The 19,437-nt window shown below is 46.8% G+C and overlaps 1 protein-coding gene across 4 annotated transcripts in view; it reads left to right on the forward strand.

Annotated features, from left to right (window-relative positions):
* Positions 1-1,414: 1,414 nt before the first annotated feature.
* The window catches only part of LAMB3 (laminin subunit beta 3), a 37,393-nt gene continuing 19,370 nt past the window's right edge, over positions 1,415-19,437 (forward strand). Inside the window, exons 1-6 of one of the 4 annotated variants that reach the window (XM_081299923.1) lie at positions 1,415-1,495; positions 3,134-3,221; positions 3,977-4,131; positions 14,618-14,732; positions 15,281-15,354; positions 18,522-18,713. In XM_081299923.1, coding sequence (XP_081156049.1) covers positions 3,191-3,221; positions 3,977-4,131; positions 14,618-14,732; positions 15,281-15,354; positions 18,522-18,713 — 567 coding nt within the window. In that variant the 5' untranslated portion in view covers positions 1,415-1,495; positions 3,134-3,190. Of the gene's footprint in view, positions 1,600-1,802; positions 1,942-3,133; positions 3,222-3,976; positions 4,132-13,497; positions 13,584-14,617; positions 14,733-15,280; positions 15,355-18,521; positions 18,714-19,437 lie in introns of those variants that run through there. The other 3 variants (XM_081299922.1, XM_081299921.1, XM_081299924.1) reach the window with 3 other exon arrangements.

A 19,437-nucleotide genomic window follows, 5' to 3' on the forward strand; every position in this document is an offset into this window, starting at 1 on the left:
GAGAGAGAGAGAGAGAGAACGAACTATGTGGGAGGGCTCAAAATGCAGGGACTTCAAAGTGACCCTTTTCTGCAGTGGACTTGATGGGGGTCTCTGTGTTCTGCAGGGCTGATGAAGTCAGGTTTCTTCTTCTGACCTCTGCTTGCTGAGTTAAGGCAGATTTCACTGGAATTCTTACAGTGGGCAAGGCACTAACATTTATTGGCACGCCAGCTATGCATCTAAACAACTTACTGCCCACTTGCTGCTTACAGTATTCCCCCACCCACCTGAACCTGTGCTAAATTAGAATGTGGGAGTTAGACATTTAATCCACAGAATCCTACATTTGTCCCTAAGTGTTCTCCAACCAATTGCTTGGGCATAACCCCTGTGGTGTAGACAACTTTCTGCTTAGAAGACACTGAAATGCTAGAATGGGAAGGAGTCTCCTTTGAAGTGCAACTTTAGGCAATAATGTTCCAAAAGGATGCCAGGGTAAGTGCTCCAGGGCCAAGATCGGGACTGAATGACCTTCCAGGTCTCCACAAAAGCCCTCTGACCCAGCAGGGTGGGGAAAGAGTGTCCAATGAGACCAGCCTTTCATCCTGGACCTGTTTCTGCCATTTACAGTGGTTCTTTGCTTAGGAACCCTCAGCTAGGAGCCTGCCTAAGTCCCACAAAGGGAGCCATGTTCTCTGGCCTGGCAGAGGGCCAGGGGAAGTCTGCTTTGACTTTTCTAGTCCAGCTCTGCCTCAGTTTTTCCTTCCACCACTTGTGGTCAAGTCTGTTTTCTGGCCCTCGGGGCTGGCATTCCTGCCCAGGAGGGAGGGGCTAGCAGACCAGCCCTCCCTGCAGCCCAGGCAGTGACTCACAGGTAGTTACCTGTCAGAGGGCTCCCTGCCAACTCTGTGGAGGTAGCCAGAGGCGAGGCTTGGAGTTCTTCTGTTCATCCCTCTTAAACTTCCCTGGAGAGTTGAGCTCTGACCATTTCCTGATCCTTTTAAGGATCCTCCAAAGTTCCCCAAGAAGCTGGGATTTTCCACATTTTCCCCTTGTGAGGGGTCTGGATGTTTGGGTCTTCTCCACCTGCCAGCCCAGCCATATGTCTAGGCTTTAACATTTTGTATACAAGCTCTGCTCTTTGTGTCCCCTGCTTAGTCTTCTTGTCTAGGGTGGTCCAGGAAATAAGAGGAAGCTGACCACTACTGGCCTTGGAAAGATGCCAAGTAAGTGCCTGGTACCAAATTGAGAGCCTTTGCCCACTCCAGGGGTCCAGGTCTGTAATGATCACTCATATTTGCCTGGTGCTTTCTGTTTGCAGGACCCTCTCCAACCCTCAAGGCACCCACAGGTCGGTGGGCACTGCAGAGCTTGCTTCAGAGCCTCAGGATGGCCCACTTGCCCAGTCTCGTCTGAGGGTGGGGGTGCAGTGACGACAGATGGGCGTGACTGCTACCAGATTCCTGAGGCCCGCCCTGCAGTGGGACTACGCCCAGCCAGGGAGTCTCCAGAGGTGAGGCTGTTGTTTAAAACTTTGAAGCCAAGAGAGGAGACCCCCACATTTGAGGGGAGCTCTTAGAGAGGCGATCTGGCGAGGGAACAGTATCACCGGGAGAGGTATGTTACCTGCCTTCACTTGCCCTGAGGGGGCAGGTGGGGAGCAGGGCTGTCTCTGGGTGCCTGGAGCTGGTAGCAGAGCCTGATTCCTTCCTCCCTCTGGGAGCTCACCTGAGTGAGTGCACCTCCAAACGCTTGGTTAAGATGTCTGCTGCTGTTTGCTCTGCTTTTCTACCTCTGATAAGCACCTCAGTAACTTAGAAGAAAGCGGGTTCAGGTCTGGAACTGAACACAAAAGGGAAGCGGGAAGAGTGGGCTGGCCCAGCCCAGAGTGCTTCATTCCTGGGGGATTTCCAGCTCTGGGGTGGGACTGCAGAGAGAGCACTGGATGAAAATCGGGAGGTAGGTCTCTCTCTTAGGCCACTGACAATCGTGGGACCTTAAGCTGCATGCTGGCTATTGGAAGGAATTATTATTTTTCTCTTTCCACTTTTTTTAAAAAAAAATTTATTATTGGTACATTATAGTTGTAGGTAGTGATGGGATTTTTGTTACATATTCATACATGCACACAACATAACAATATAATTTGACCAATATCATTCCCTAATACTTACCCCCTCCCTCTACTTCTTCCTCCCCCTGGTCCAGGTTTCTCTACTTATCTCCCTTTGATGGAAAAAAATGATTTTAAAGCAGTAGGATTTAAAGGTTTAAAGTTGCCAGAAATGCCCCCAGATTACCCATGCCAGTCCCCCATCCCTCTATGCCAGCTAATGGAGTGTGTGGCTGTCATTGGAGTAGAGCAAGGTCCAATCCAAGGCATAGGGAGGACACTGCAGGAGGAAGGATGGAGCATGCCTCCATGGGGCGGGCGCACCTCTGGGACCCCCCACTTGAGGCTTCTGAATCTTCATTTCCAGCTGCCTTCAGATTCTCTGCCCATAAATGAGATATTTTGGTTTACTTTCAGTTTAGATTAAATCCTCTCTCACTCTTTAAAAAACAGCCAGGCCCCACCTGTCTCCCATTGCCTCCCAGTTATCTGCTTAGTCTAGAATTATGCTCACCACAGCCTCAGCCTCACTGTGGCTCTTGGTGATGCCAATGGTGGGAGAGGGCTTGCTCCCAGGCTCTCAGCCACTTGACCTATTTGCCCGTTGGACTGTAGGCTGGACTGTAGGTTGAGACTGCTGGTCCAGGCCCTGAGGAAGATCAATCTTCTTCCTGGAGGAAGGAGAAAGGCCTGGGGTCTCCCTACAGCTCTCTTTCTGTTCCCTTCTACTCCCCACGTCCTCTTCATGGCCCAGTGGAGTGAGCAGGGTTGATCCTCCTTCCTAACCATTTCACAGGAAGAAGTTGTAGTCTGGGAGGAATGGGATTTTCCCAGGGTACCCTGTGAGTCACACAATAGCTGGGAAGGGGTTCTAGGACTCTGACATTTTCCAAGATTTTTGGTTACAAATGTGCTTGCTGCTTGCTGTTGGCCAGGACCCTAAGTAACAACTTCTGAAAAAAAAAAAAAAAAACATGAGCCCAAAAGCCTAAAAAGAAAGGGGCTCATGTCCCCTAAGGAGGTTGTATTATTTTACAGAGTCTGCTTCGCTCTGCCCAAAGGTGAGGGTCTCTCTGAGGATCACCCCACTGGCTGATGATGAGGCTGTTCCTTTTCCTGTGTTTTGGTAAGTGTCCCTGTCCCATGTCTCGTCCTATAGCAGGGAGGTGACCATCACAGGTAGAAGAGAGTTTGCCAAAGTCTAATGGGGATATCTGTGAGAGTTTCCGTACTCTGTAGGGCCTTTGAGGAAGAAGATTCTCGGCCTCTCTTGAAAGGCTCCCAAATGTCTTTTATTCTTATCTGAGGGTGGTGTGTCATTTCCTGAGCACTTGGCACCATTTATTTGCTACCCTCTCACTTTCAAGCAGGTTCTAGAGCCACTGTGACTTGAATTTTTGATTTTCTAGTGAATCGTAACTGAATACCTGAAAAAAGTGGCTGGATCAGTTTTGCAGATAAACGAGTAGAAAGAATGCCGCCTCTCTCCATCTTCCACAGATGGCTCAGCAGTCCCCTCCTCTAGGCTGTTGACAGGACATGCATGAGGCAAAAAGAGCTTTGTACCATGTCCTGGTGGCTGGGTGTGTCTCTAGCTTGATTCTAAAATCCCCTGTAAACACAACATTTAAAGGTTGGGTGGGTTTAGGTTGCCATGTTTCTCCTCTGAACTCTTCTCCTTTTAAAACTTGGGATTATAGGATATAAAATCAGATTTCTCATCTAATAGTATTGGGACTATAATCATTACCATCAGCAGGGAGTGGGACAGGAGTGAGACAGAGGGTCCAGTCTTGCAAATATCAACTCTCCTGAGGGATATGTGGCCAGTTAAACTCTCCTCTCTCTGGGCCGCACCCTAGCACACCCCTGTGATTTCAGCCTTGCCCAGCTTCCTGCGTGCCCAACAAGCCTGCTCCCGCGGGGCCTGCTACCCACCTGTTGGGGATTTGCTCATTGGAAGGACCCGGTTTCTCCGAGCTTCATCTACCTGTGGACTGACCAAGCCTGAGACCTACTGCACACAGTATGGAGAGGTAGGACCTACTTCTATGGCCTCTTGAACTGGAGAAAGGTGGGGTGGGCCTGCCATTTGTTCACTGAGTACTTAGAGTATGCAACTGTGAAGAGCAGAGAAATATAAGAAACTTAAGGCTAGATCCTTGCTTTTAAGGAATTTACATGTTAATTGGGCAAGAGAGAATATACTCAGAATTAGCTAAATGTCCTTTTTCTCTCTTTCGTTGGATAAAACTGGAAAGTTTTTTTTCTCAGCCCTTGAGCATGGGCATTGGCAAAGGATAGATTTCAAGCTTTGGGGATAGGCGAATGGACAAATATTGATCTCTTAGGTATGCAGAATCTCAGGTGCCATCTTTGGTGGTCAAAGATAAGACTGGTGGAACGTGGGGGCTGGGATGTGCACTGACTGGTGTTCTTGCTACAATGTGACCGAGTTGAGCATGGTCCCTCTGTCACCACCACTTTTTTGACCAGTGTTGGAGTGTGGGTGGGGCAGAGCTAGAAGGAGAATATATCACTAGAGGCTAGAATCTATCTTTTGCGTTTTGCCACTGTGTTGTGTAAGGGCCAACTTACTTATCTGTTAGTGGTCCACTGGAAAATACTCAAACTTGTTAAAAACAAATCAGTGAGATAAGTGAAGAAGTGACATGAGGTTATCAGTGACAGTCAGATAACTGACAAATTGGAAAAGAAACTGAACAAATCCAGGAGCTCAATTCTGGGAGCTATGTTGATTAACATTGCCTGTTAGGTAATTGGCTTTTTAAAAGAACTGTTGTGCTTTTTCTTCCATAGTGCATCTGAATCTCTTTTGTAGGAACTTTTCCCTTCAACAAGGTGGGATCTTTCTTTGCTAAGTTGAAATGAATTACTCAGTGTTTTCTTATCTTCAAGTTGCTTTATTAGTCATTTTGCTGCCCTCAAAACATAAGCCTGGCTGGGCATGGTGGTGCATGCCTGTAATCCTAGAGGCTTGGGAAGCTGGGGCTGGAGGATTGTAGGTTCAAAGCCAGCCTCAGCAATTTAGTGAGACTGTAAGCAAGCTGGCGAGACTGTCTAAAAATTTAAAAAATTAAAAGGGCTGGGGATGTGGCTTAGTGCTCTTGGGTTTAATCCCTGGTACCAAAACCCAAACCAACCAACCAAATAAACATAGTCCTGAAAGAAGTGGTTAAAACATGGTTTGCCCTGAATCTTTGCAGCCTTTGGGGGAAAGAGAGAGAGAGGAAGAGAAAGTGAGATTGATTGATTGCTATGAAGGAGACTCGGGTTATTTATGGTTTCTTCTTTCCAGGTGCCCTTGTCCCCTTGTCCTTAGGACTCGGGAAGGTGGTATCTGATATGGCCTCTGGGCTTCATTGGCCTTTTAGTCCCTAGTGTTCTCTTGGCTATTTTTAATAGTACTGAATAATAACTTCAGAGGTGCTGAGCAGAGATGGCTGTGTCTCACCCACTTGGATGTGGGAAAGCCCATTTGACAGGGTTGGGTACAGCAAGTACTCCCTATGGGCCCAGATGACTCCACAAGCATCGCGGGACCTGGAATTGTTGAGCTTTCTGGGCAACAGAATGATTTTAGCTGCCCCCTTCCTATATTCCCCACTGCCCAGTCATGTGCCTTTGAGCCCATGTCTGAAAATTCCAGGGATACCTCTTTCTGGTTTCTTCATCAGACTGACTTGCCTTCTAGAAGGGGAAGCAAGGAGAGATCAGAAGCCCCCATATTGGGATGTGCCCTTGCTTTCAGCCCTGTCTGGACAGCCTCTCCCCTGCTAGGCCTGGGCTTTTGGCTTCTCCATGGTCTGCCCTCTCCTTCTCCCAGATGCCCCAGGGAGCCAGCTGCATTCCATGTTTGTAAGCAGCCCCCTGAGAGCTAAACACAGTGCTTGCAAAAGAGAAGTCTAGACTTTTGCAACCCTGGGGATGGATAAATCTCAGCTATTTTCCTGCTATGAAAGCTGAGAAGCATTAACTCTTTTTCTATAAGGGAAATAAATCCAGATAGCCTTTGGAAAATAACAGGGGATGGGAGCATCTTGAAGGAGGTGTGTAATTCCAGGTCTGCCATTAACTTGTGGTATGACCTTGTCTGCCAAATTACCTTTAGTCTTGTTCTTCTCTTTCATGAGTGAGTGTTGGACAAGATGGTCCCTCTTTTGCTCCCACATTCTTTGGGAATGAGCCAACTACTGACCACCAGAACCTCTTCCCTGCCCTCTTCCTCTCTTTTTTTCATTTCTTTTTTCCCTCTCCTTTACATGCCTAAGGTTCTCGTAGGCCATAGCTTCCAATGATGGATACATATACTGATGACTCCCAGCAGTGGTGGCTGTGTGAAAAAATTTGAGAATTCAGATTTCAACTGTGTTGAGTTTCAGTTCCAGTCTTTAAGTTTCTTTTGTTCTTAAGTGATACTAGCAGCAACTCTCATTTATGAAGCACACATTATATACACTAGGCATCATACTAAGAGTTTCATGTAAGCTAATTGTCATGACACCCCATGGGTGGCTCTTGTTATTCATATGAGCTATTGGAAAGTTTTCAGTATGTGTTGGGACCCCACCCTTCTGGTGGAAACACACAGGTGTTGAGAAGGCACAGGGGCATGTTCTGGATAGTCATAGGAGGATGATACAGAGCTGTTCACCTAAGTACCCCTTCACCTTTTGACCTCTCCTTTCTATCAGCTCCCACTCCCATGTACACACCATCCTCAAGTTAAGGCCTCTGATTAGTGCCTCTGTTCTATTTCCATGCAGGGGTGATGTGGTGAGCCCTGAGCCTAGTACAAAGTCACTGGGCACACACTGCCTGCTTCTGACATGGCATGGATTCAAGTGCAGTGGGGGTTCATGACTTTTGGACATTTCTGTCTTACTGCACCTCCCACTTCCAATCCCACTGACTAACAGAGGGAGATGGTGGGGTGGGAGTTGCAGGAGTAGCAGGGACTCCCAATTTCAATATTGTCTCTCTTATCTCCTGATCTCTGAGAAGCAGCTCCATTTTTGTGGACCCATCTTAGCCTGTTTGCATGCTACCTCTCCCGTCTGATTCCGTCTCAGTGGTTACATCATACTGGTCTCAAGGGCTTGCTCTTTGGGTTTTGGATTCATGTTGCAACCCTTGCAATGGATATTGGACTTGGCCAGGTTTGCCCTATGGCACCTCCTCCCCACTTCCCCAATTTTGGCCTTCTGGGCGGCAGCCCGCCTAGGCTGCTCTTTTTCAAAAAGGCCTGAGGCTGCACTTCCAGCCCATCCCCTTGTTTGCTGTCTTCTAGCTCCAAGATAACTTCTGGGTAAACTCACCATCACCACCACCACCATTATTTCTTTAGTCTCAAGGCAGAGTCAAGTGACTGTGTTACCTCCTTCCCCTCATTCATTTCTATGCTGTCCCAGAGCTTCATTCGGTAAATAGGAGCAATTGACAGCACCCACTTCAAGTGTTGCTCTGAGTATTGTGTAAAGGAATGTGCACAGTGGATGCGAGGTGCCTGGCAGAAGCTGACTGTTCTGTCCTGTCTTGTCCCTGTCCCTGCCTCCGAAGGCTGTGTTTGCATGCAGAGACTGCCCATCTGCAGATCCCCCTCCTGAGCATTTCTTTCTTGATCAGGATGCATGCTCACGTACCTCGCTGAAATCACCTCATCCTGGGGTTGGTCTGCTCTCGGCCTCCCAAGGTGACTGCTGCCAATCTGATCCACAGTGGGCTGCTGAAGAATTCAAATGCAGTCACTGTCGTGGGTGACATCACCCCAGAATGGGCGTGAAAACTCTCTAGTTCTGGTCCTGGTTTGACCTTTAGAATCAGTTGGAGACCTTGTGAAGGTCATGACTCCTCTTCCATTTCCCATTTTATGAAATGAAAGAGTTGAGTTAGTCAGCCTTTTGCTCAGTATTAGTGACTGCCTGCTTCTGAGATAACTGAGTGACGTGTGTGACCCTGTAGGTCCTCAGTCTTTCTCAGGGCCAGGCTGCAAAGGCTGAGCCACATCCACTGGTCATCTGTGGGCTGATACCCACCCTCTAGAACCAGGGAGTTTTATCTGGAAGCTTCCAGCTCTGGGTTCTGCTCCCAATAATGTCTCTAACCTTGTGTTTGCTCCCTTTACTGTTCTATTTATCCCCTATATCTCTCCCTTTTTTGGGGAAAACTTAATTATCCAGTTGCCTAAATAACAGTCTTACACAGCACATTCCTCAGGTTAATTAACTGTATAAACCAAACAGCTGTCATTTTTATCTCTTGGAAAGAAACTGGGGAGCCGCAGCCAGTTGGAGATTCCCTCTTTCTCAACACACACACAAGCATACCCATACCCACATGTGCACACATCAACAGCCACTGCCCGTTTGGGTCTGGCAATTGTCTGTTTTCTTGACCTTCAGTAAAGCTATTGTGTAGGCTGAGGATGTGTTCCTATGTGTACAATCATCACCATCCTTTGCCTACAGAGGGCTTTGAGCCTGTCTGACCAAAATATGGGTTTTTCTGTTTCCCTGAGGCCTACGGTCTAAAAATCCCCAAACTCCTACTTTTGGGGTATCACTGTTTTGGATGGAAGATTGTTGAGATTCTTGTTTTAAATGCAGTCACCCCTAGGAAAGGCAAAACATCGACCTATGATCAACCATTCAGATCTCAGCAAGGGTTTATGGAAACTTTGACTTCTGCAGAGTCTCAAGAGAGTAAGACCAAGGGGGAGTCAATTTTGAGAGAATAGAAGAAAATGAAAAGGGGCAAGGTAGGAGGTTGCTGTCAGAGAGACGCCAAACATGGGTTGGTAAAGTATGAGACCCCGAGGGTTCTGACTGGTATGAGTGAGGAAGAGGGGCTTGTGGAGCAAAAGGGAGAGAATAGAGGGGAAAGGTGTAATAGAAGACTTAGACACATAACCAGGATGGCTTCGACTTTGCTGGCCTGGCCTCTTGCCCCCCTGACCCTAGGGTTCAGCACCCTGGAAGCCTCTGGGCAACATATGCCAGGCCTCCCTTATTTCCTTGACAGCCTTCTGCCCTCTGCCTGGGTCCCTGGCAGGAGCTATAGAATGCCATTGTCAGTCATGGAACCTGTAGAGGTCCCAGACACACATGCCAGCTCTCCACACTCAGGACGAGGGGGACCTCTCTGTTTCTAGACAGGTCTGTGCTACAGTTGGGAAGGGAGTACCCTGCAAACCCATTCTAGTTGGCAAATTCTAGTAGTTGCCAGCTCACCTCTGTCTTCCTTAAATCAGAATAGCATAGGTAGGTTTGAGTCAGACAACCTGGGACAAGAATCTCTGTTTCATCCCTTCCTAATTTTATGGGCTTGGACATACTTCTTATCTAAAGTTCACTTTCCTAATCTGTAAAAGGGGAATACCCACTATTTGTAAAATGTAATTGAATTTGGAAAGATAAAGGAAGATCATATATATATATATATATATACACACATACACACACTCACACACACACACACACACACACACACTGCTCATGAGAGAGACTGGTGCAGTGTAATTTCGGGGTGTATAGTATGCATCATCTCTATAATCAGCTTCAGAACCGACCTTTCTAAATTTAGTTAGGGTGGAGATAGGGCTGCACTAAGTTAAGGCTCTGATCAAAATTTCACTTCATGATAAGGAAAAAACCTGAAGTTGAAAATGGCTCAAAACAGCCAGCACCTGCCGCAGGCCCTGACTTTTGACCTTGCCCGGCAATCTCCTTTCCCATAGAAATGCTGCAGCTCATGGAATCTAACAGAGACTTTGCTGACTAAAGACCTTCAGGGATCCCTCTCCCACTGTCCTCTTCTCTAGGAAGAGAGTTTTTCTAAAACAGCATCTGGCCAATGTCTTATTTTTCCCCTGCTTCCTTTGTATACTTGCTGGGAGCGCTTTTGACTTCTGGGCTGATAAGCTGGAGTAGAGGAGAATTCCAATAGCATGTTGGAGCACGATGGAACTTCATTATCTCATCAACCCCTGCATTTTACCAATGAGGAAGCTGGTGTGGAGGAAATGCCTTTTCTTGAAGGCAGCTGGTTTTTGTTTTGTTTTGTTTTGTCTTATTTTGTTTTGGTCTTGGCTTCCTTCTTTTGGCCTTGGATGGTGGCCATGACCCTGACTGTAGCTTCTTAGATGGACACAGGCGGTCCCCTGGCTCACTCCTGAGAGGGAGCTGTGCTGGGTATAACCGAAGCCTGTTCTCCTATTTTCCCCCAGAATTAGCTCTGTGTTCTGCAAAGGCACAGAGCTTTTCATTTGCATTTGCCTTTCTTTCCACCCTTCTCCACTGAGATTTAGCCCCCCCCCCCCCATGGCTCTTGCTTACTCCTCTGCCCTTCTCCAACTCTCTGGGAGGGTTGTCTTCCGGCCAGACTGCTGAGCTTCTAGAAAGCTCTAAGAGAAGGGAGAAGGCCCAGCATTTCCAGCTGGAGAGCAAGCAGAAGCCAAACTGGCTGGAGGCCTGACACGCTGAATTGATAATAATGCTGCATTTCTGAGCTGGCACAGCCAGGAGGATGCTGGCCAGATGACCCCAGAGCGGGAGGCAGCTGCAGCTGAGAGCTTCCATCTCTGAGGGAGACGGAGGCACGTAGCACCCATGAGAGGAAGAGCCTCATGCTGAGACTCACCTACATGCATATATATGTGTGTGTACATGTCCGTGCTACAAATGAGCTCACAAGAATAAAATAGACAGGGACACTGAGGCCCAGGGGAAACAAGAAATATGCAGCTTGTCTTCATACAGGCTTCTGTCACAAGCTGCTCTATTTCAGGCCTTCATCCCACCAGCTAGTTGACAAGCTGAGCTACTTAAAATACCTGTCTCAAGCCTGTTGGCTTAGCCTGCCTCCAAGTATTGAACTAAATCCCTCCTTAGCTATGTTACTATGATAAGCAGCACATAGTTTTTAAGCCCATGAGGCCATCTGATCCCTCCATCAGTGCCTGCACACGTGGAAGGAGGGTGAAGAAGGCATGGAGAGCCCCGACTACCCCTGGGGAGACCAAGGGAGGAGGCAGGGGAATAAGCCCGTGCTGAACACGCTCACATTTTTAAGTCTATTTTGTTTTCTAATGCTGTCTGTTTTTTGAGTATAAAAGTTAATATATATTCAAGGTATAAATGTTTAAACATATTAAGAGATAACAGAAAAAGAAAAATGTGACCTAGAATCCTGTTACCCAGATATTAGGTTGAACTATCTAGTTGTTATGTTTGTAAGTCAAAATGGGTGAATATCAGCAATTTCATATGGTGTCATCTAATATATAGCTATATTTCCTTCCAGACATTTTCTAAATGTTTAAAAATATGTTTGAGGTGATGTTTGTACAAGTTTATGTCCAACTTTTTTTTCCCCATAATTAGGAATGTAGTCACTCCTTCATGTAATTAAACTTTTGATTTCAACTTTTTAAAAATTTCTTTTTGTGTTACTGGCAATTGCACCCACTAAACTGTCTTTAATAATTACATAATATTCTGTCATTTGGGAGTATCAAGGGCATTTCCACAGTCTCTAGCTCTTTGTCCCATGGCCCAGGGAAAGAAAGAGCCTTGTTTCTGGCATTCTCCTGGCCAAGGGCAGGCTGGGATCAGCTCCCAGCAGAGCTGGGAGTGGGGAGCTCTGGTGACAGGCGCCTGGCCGGAAGGCAGCTGGCCCTTGTCTCTCCTCAGGACATGTGCTGAGTGCAGACAGAGGATGGGGAGTGGAAAAGTTTGCCCCTGAGGGGCTGGGCAGAGTGTGGAGAAGAGCATGCTCATTGCCAGGGACCAAAATAGGGTTCTGGAGGGGAGTCAGACTCCAGCAAGAGCCTTATCTGGCTCAGAATGGACTATGGTCAAGGCCCAGGTATTCCGCAGGGACACATCTCCAGTTTTAGTGGTAACTGAGTTGAAGAAGCCGATTCTTCTCAAAGACTCTTTGCCTTGGGCATCTCCCACAATTGGCTTCAGGGTCCGCATAAACCCTTCTTGGAGTTCACTGGGCAAGATAGAGATGGTCACCTTTTACTGTGCCTCTCACAGGGTCTACTGTTCAGATGGTTTCCTATGGAAATAGGGGGTAAAAGGGAGGGGAAAAAAGTGAGGGTGAGAGAGGTGGTTAGGGACTCTTTGGTGCTGACACTGGTGATGAGTCCATAGGAAAGTCATATTGCCTCTTTGAGCCTCAGCCTTCTCATAAATAAAATGGGATGAGCAGTACTTATCACATAAAAGTTATCATGAAATTTAAATGGTAAATTGTATTGAAATTACCTATTATAGTTCTTGGTACATAGTAGTCACTCCATCACTTCTTTGTTTATTTATTTATTTTTGCTATGGGGTCTCACTATGTTGCCCAGGCTTATTCTGAACTCCTGAGCTTAAGCAATTCTCCGGCCTCAACCTCCAGAGTAGCTGGAAGTACAGGCCCATCATTTAATATTGACATTTGATTTTCTCCTTACTCCTCACCCCTCCTTTCAAACTCCGGGTGAGGGAAGGAAGTGTCTATCAATAATGTTAATGAAAATAGTTGGTATTTATTGGGCATTTACAATTCATTCATTCATTCAACAAGTATTTAGTGAGGGTCTGCTATGTGCTAGATGCATTTCTAAGCAGCGGGACTACAAAAGGGAAGGAAAGCAATCATCATCCCCCTGGCCTCATGGAGTAAACAAACTATAAACAAACAAACAAAAAACAGATGACAAATGCACAAATGTCAAGTGGAGATATGTACTATGAAGAATAATGTAGCAGGGCAAGGGAAGGGGCAGTGACAGGAATGGGGAAGGGACAGGTGGGTAGTGGGAGCTATTTATATAGGGCACATGCGCTGGCATTATTTGAGCATTAAACTCCCAAAGGATAGTGTTTAATAAGGCGGATTTTGATTATGATGAGGATGCCTCCAAGCATCAGGAAGGGTGACAGCTCTCTTCTTTTGCAGATTGGATGTGAGAGCTGGGAAGTGGAGTGGGAAGCCCAGGCCCAGGGCAGGGCCTGTGGCTCCCCCATTGTGTTCTCTGGGTCCCACCTTTGTTGGCAGTGGAGGGGGAAGATGAGTGCTGGGCAAGGAGTTTCTTCAAGTCAAGGCACAGCCCCGGCACACTCACTCAATCTCTTTGGAACTGAGCTGTCAGTGAATCCATTCAGTTCTAAGACATCAGCCTTGTCTGTGTATGGCCTTTTATGAATGTGGTGGAGTTCGAAGAACCAGCAGGCTGCAGAGATGGCCACCAGAGCCCCTTCTCAATTGTGATGAAAGTAGGTTTAGGGAAGAGCAGAGGCCTGGGGTATGTGGAGGTCCAGTTGTCCCTACCCGGAAGGACCAACAGGGTAGGGAGGTTCTATCTAAGACTTACTTTTGCTTTGTAGAAGGAAGAATTTGTAGTCATCTGGATTGTGCTCTTAAAGTTGAGCACAGAGCTTGGGATCATGCTTACTCAGAGAAAAGCAATTTTGTATGTATAACATGGGGGAGCGGGGACAAAGTTGTTTTGTAATCTGTGTTGTGTATATGTGTGTGTGTGTGTGTGTGTGTGTGTGCGTGTGTGTGCGTGTGTATGCATAGGCACAAACTCAAAGAGCAAGGTACATGTGGCCTCCATGGTCATATATTTTTCTTGGTGATCTCTTCCTGCCATGGAGCCCATGGGGTTCATAGCACTTGAAGAGATAGGCACAGTCCAGGGAAGATGAGGTTTCCTGGGGACTTCCTCAGTGAGGCTGGCTTCTCTCTTATGGATAGGGAATATGAAAGTGGGGAGACCCTGCAATCCCAGGTGTCTGTGCTGGAAGGCCCTGGAGATCACTTAACATCATCCCCCTGAGGGCAGGGCCTTTGTTTTGTTCACTATTTTAACTCCAGAGCCCACAGTTGTGCCTGGCATTTGGTACCTACTCCATCAATATTTTTTGGATGAATGAATGATTCTAGTCCAAACCACACTCAATTTATAAAGAAAATCAGTGTAAGAAGCGGGTTAACAAAGCTAGCCCTGAAAACCCAAATTTCTTTATCTGTTTTTGGTGTCCCCTCTCCCTGATCCTCAATATCCCAGTCTTCGCCAGGCAGGCTTTCAGGGTAAAGGAGATCAGATATAAAACTTTCCAGCTTGCACCTGACACATACTTCATGCTAAATTGATGCAAATCTCTCCTCCTTCTTGTAGCCTTTGGCACTCTTCTCAAGTTTCTCTTCAAGACAATGTTGTGTTTCAAGGTTATTTTTTTTCACCACTTTATATCCCTTTATAGATACAACATCTGTTTACTATTCAATTGTATGTTAGTAGGGACAGAAGGAATTAAATTAAAAGATGTCCAATAGCCCTGTTTTTAAGAAATTCACCTTTCCAGGTGTATTAATGAAACCAATGGATCCCTGGAGGTAGGATTCCCACGGAGGGCATGATATGTTGGGATCTCAGGACACAAGGGCTAATTTGATGAGGTCCTCCTGACCCTGAGCCTCTGCCATCTCCCTCCCCAACAGTGGCAACTGAAATGCTGCAAGTGTGACTCCAGGCTGCCTCACAACTACAATAGTCACCGAGTGGAGAATGTGGTCTCATCCTCTGGCCCCATGCGCTGGTGGCAGTCCCAGAATGGTGAGGATCTCCCACCTATAGGGGCTCAAACTTGCGGGGGGGCTCTACAGGCTGGGGCTGGATGGAGGTGCTCAGGAACCCTTTGGGTTTCTAGGTATTTCTTATGGCAGTGGGGCATGGGAGGTTGACAAGCAGAACCTTCTATATATATATTTGAGATCTGTTGGGTGTTAGAGGTGAAAAGCTTTTTGGATGTTAAGAAAGGTTATGAGAAGAGAGAACTGCCTTTATTTCACTCTATGGAGTTTCAGTGGGTGGTGCATGGAAAGAATTGAGCTTCAGAATCAGTGTGGACAGACAAGTTGAAACCCACTAAGCTGTGAGAAGCATCAGGTGATGGCGGGGAGGAAATTTGGCCAAAATCAGACAGGATCTTGAATAGATCACCCAAGTACAAATGTACTAGTAATCTCCTCTCCCAGAGGTAAACCAGAGAATCAAGGTTGGAGTGTTTTGCACTTCCTAGAGCTAGTCTAGACCAGGACCTTATGCAGGCCTGGGAAGGTGGGAAGTCTCTGACCTAATGCTTTTACCATTTTTCCTTTCAGATGTGAGCCCTGTCTCTCTGCAGCTGGACTTGGACAGGAGACTGCAGCTTCATGACATCACAGTGAATTTTAAGGTGTGCTTTTTGGAAACGGTGATGGATAAGAGAGGCGGTCCTGCGCTATGTGGGCTTAGGCCATGGAGGAGCAGTGTTCTTGTCTTCCCAGGCTGGGAGTGATAGCACCAAATGCTGCGTGGCCCCTCCCCAGGCCTGGAGGCATTTACCACGAGCTTAGATCATGGTGGCAACAGAGGAATGGCTCTTGAAAGGAGTTGTGTTGCTCGGCTCCCTGTCTTGTTTATGCCAAGATTGTCTATTCTCTTCCTCTCTGTATCCCCTATCCTTAACCCATCTGATTAACTCAACTCTGCCAAGTACTGATTCTGCTGGGTCCGATTGCTTATTATCCACTGTGTATTCTGGTAGACTCTATTTAATAACTTTGCAGATGACTTTAAATTTAGCCAATAGCTAAGAACTATCCATGCGAAAGATGTCCCTTTAGGACGGCTCTCTTTATGGGCCTTCCACTCCTCTAGTGCTATTACTTTTCAAATTATTTTCAGATTCCTGGACTAGTTTCTGAGATAATCCTTTTAGAGAGGACATTTCCTTCATTCTTCCCTTGCTCAGGGCCTCACTAAGTTACTGGGATTGGCCTCAAATTTACAATCCTCCTGCCTCAGCCTCCCATGTCACTGGGATTACAGGTGTGTGCCACTGTGCCCGGTGGGAATACATTCATTCATTTGTGACAGGTCATTTTTTTCTTTCCACAGAAGCTTTGATTTCATTATTTCTACAGAAATTGTTCAATATGAAAGGATCAAGTTTGGTTAATAAGATTAGATGATCAGGAAAAGCAATATGATTTTCAAGAGTTAAAAAGTGCTTGGAGTTAAAAAGTAATAGGACCTAATTTCTTACATGACTGGGAAAGTTGGCTCTAAGAGCCATGCCTTACGTAAAGGTCAAGAGTATTTTGAGAAAGGACAGCATTGTTTGAATGGATGCCCAGTCTCGAAAGGTGACAGTTTTGAAGGGCAACTGTCACTTGGATGGACATTCTTAAATGGTCTCATTGCTTTATTATGCTTCACCCATTCATTTATTTGTCAGTTCTTGTCACACATGTATTGGACACTGATTACACGTTGGGTTTGATGTCAGATGTTAGGGATAGAAAGATAAGTAAATCTAAATCAACACTCTTCAAGCTGCTTTTACAATATGCAGGGAAGACCGAGACCTAGTAGTGACAGTGTAATGGGTGTTGGGACATTGGTAAGAATAGGCCTTGGTGAGCATGGGAGGGGGTATCCAGCTAGGTCTGCCTTGGTATGGGGTGGTGGTGGGGTTTTCAGAGAATGCATTCAGGGGAAGATTAAACTTCATAGATCAGTAATAACCAGGACAAAGGCAATGTTCATTCCAGGCCAAGAGAATAGCAAGCACCAAGGCCAGGAGGTGAGACAGGAAGGTATACAATTGGGGAGGGGGCCAGTGAATCCCTTCTGGGTTTGGTGGCTAAAAAGCATTTATGGAGGTAAGAGGGCTGTAGACTGATGAGTGGTGAATTTACAGATATAATGTGTAGGGGGCAGCAGACTAAAGATACATTCATCCAGAAAATGTATACTAATCACCTACTGTGTGCTTAATGCTGGGGATACAGCTATGAGCGAGATGGGCCAATTGGCCTACGATCTAGTATGCTGTTTCTGAACCAAGGGTGATTTGGCTGTCTACATTTCCCTAGGGGATATGTGGCAATTATGGAGACATGTTTGATTGTCCCAACTGTGGATACAGTATTGACATCTTCTGGGTAGAGGTCAGGGATGTTGCTAACCATCCTACAATGCACAGGGCAGCCCCTCGAACTAAGGGTTATCCAACTCAAAATATTAACAGTGCAGAGGTAGAGAAATCCTGGTCTGAAGTGAGAAAATAAAAAGTAGTAAACTAAAAAATAATTCATTGGAAATTGTGGTGGATTTTCTGAAGGAGATGAGATGCTGGAATAGAAAATAATGGTGGGGTGGGGTGGGATGAGCATGGTGTGGGCAGAAGAATGCCCCTTAGATAGGTATAAAAAGATCTCCTTGAGGAAGTGACATTTAAACTGAGAACAGAAGATGAGAGGGGATGCCCTGGGGGAGGACCATTTTGAGCAGAAGCAGGACAGGAGGACTGGCACCAAGGTGTTGAGGGAGTGAGGTTGGTGTGGTTAAACTCCTGTGGAGATGGAAGTGTCTGAGGAGAGTGAGGAGGCAGTCAGGGCCCAGGAACCCAGGGCCTCTTCTCTCACAGTCAGAAGATCTGATTTTAAAAAGAGTGGGTTGGAGGATTTTTAGCTAAGGAATGACACAGTCCATGTTTATGTTTTCAAAGAGAGAGCTCTTTCTGTTTGGGGCAGGTGTGACTGAGTTAAGAGGTCAGAGAGAATGGATGAGAGACTGTGGGGAAGGCCAAGTGGTGGTGGTGGGGTGATAGGAGGTGGCACTGAAGCTGGAGAGGTGGGCCTGATTTAGGTTCTATTTTGGAGCTTGAGTTTATGAACTTACAGTACAAGAAGTGGCACAAGCTGGGAAGCCACCCAGAATGGAGATAATCACCAAGAAAAGGGACAAGGACATATGTATATCATGCCTAGAGCTTGCATTTAATCTTTAGGCCAATGCAGATTGTTAGTGGGGTGTCATGATCAAATAAACGATTCAGGAAGATCTCTCTGGTGAAGTGGGGGGGGGGGGTGGTTGGAGGTCCAGGACAGAGGCTGGACATGAGTTCCAGGCTGTGGCAATAATTCAGGCTCAGTATGACCACAGCCTGGACTATGGCCATAGATGACCATATCAGAGATGAGGAGAGGGCGGGTGCCGGGGAGAAGAAGGACAGAACCCAGGTTTACTAGGGATAAAAATGGTTGCCGTGGGAAGTGCAGGTGTGGGAGAATTTTCTGGCATGGAAGACTGGTGGGGGAAGTGGGGTAACTGATCTAGGAGGGATCACACCTTCTGGAATACAGATTTTGTTTCTGTTTCTTTCCACAGTTTCCCTGGGCACAAACTTCTGTGGTCTATGGTTTGCCAGGAGGATTGGAGTCTACTTGCTCCTACTGGGCCTCTTTCTATCACCCTCATTGGAGGAAACTGTTTCTGTGATTATGTTTCATGGGCACACCACCAGAGCCCCCCTTTCTTTTGTTTCTCAGGGTCCTCCTGTTTGTGTCTTTCCAGGGGCCCCTGCCAGCAGGCATGCTGATTGAGCGCTCTTCAGACTTTGGCAAGACCTGGCGGGTGTACCAGTACCTGGCTGCGGACTGCACCTCTGCCTTCCCCCGGGTCCGCCAGGGCCAGCCCCAGAGTTGGCAAGATGCCCGGTGCCAGCCCCTGCCCCAGAGACCTAATGGACACCTAAATGGGGGAAAGGTATGTAGAGAGACCCCTGAAAAAGTAAGCAGAGCAGTACCCAAAGTCTCCCAGTTCACAAAGTCACAAGGAGTCTTGAGAAGAAGTGATAACACCGGTGGCCAGTTTCCCTTGCAGTCTCTCCTGATTTCCCCAATAATGATGCCCTGCAAGCATTGGTTGGGATATTTTGAAAGCAGCTTGAGGCCCTCTTCCATAACCTCTTCCCAGGCTACTCTTTGGCACATCCCTATATACGGAGAGGAGAAAATCACAAAAATTTATCTTCACTTTGGCAGGATTTAACACAAAAATGAAAATTTTTTGATTGAAATCATCCATTTAGTCCAGTCCTAGTCCTTGGAGGGAAATCCAGGTATAAAGAGTTCTAGATTATGTGAATTTAAATCCTGAGCTGGGAATGAGAACTCGATTCTATAAACACCCAGAATGCTTCTTTCCAAATCCTCCTAAATGTTGGCCAAATTCTTTTGTAACTGAATTCCCCATTCCCTGGTGGAGGAGGCTGGTTTCTCTTCTCCTGTCCCTGGCTGGGATGGGGTGACTCCCAAGAGCTGCACCCAGGTGAACCGATGCCAAGTGGTCCCTGCCTGCTGCTTGCATAGCTGCTTCTTTCCGGTGGGACAGCTCCTCCTTGTTTACATCCTTATCCAAGTCTAGGTTCCCCATGATCTCCAGACTCTAGATCAGAGCCAGGACTTTTTCCTGATTTGTGGAGGATTAG

This window comes from Spermophilus citellus (genome assembly GCF_964194105.1).
Source record: "Spermophilus citellus genome assembly, chromosome: 6".
In the NCBI taxonomy this organism is placed as follows: domain Eukaryota; kingdom Metazoa; phylum Chordata; class Mammalia; order Rodentia; family Sciuridae; genus Spermophilus; species Spermophilus citellus.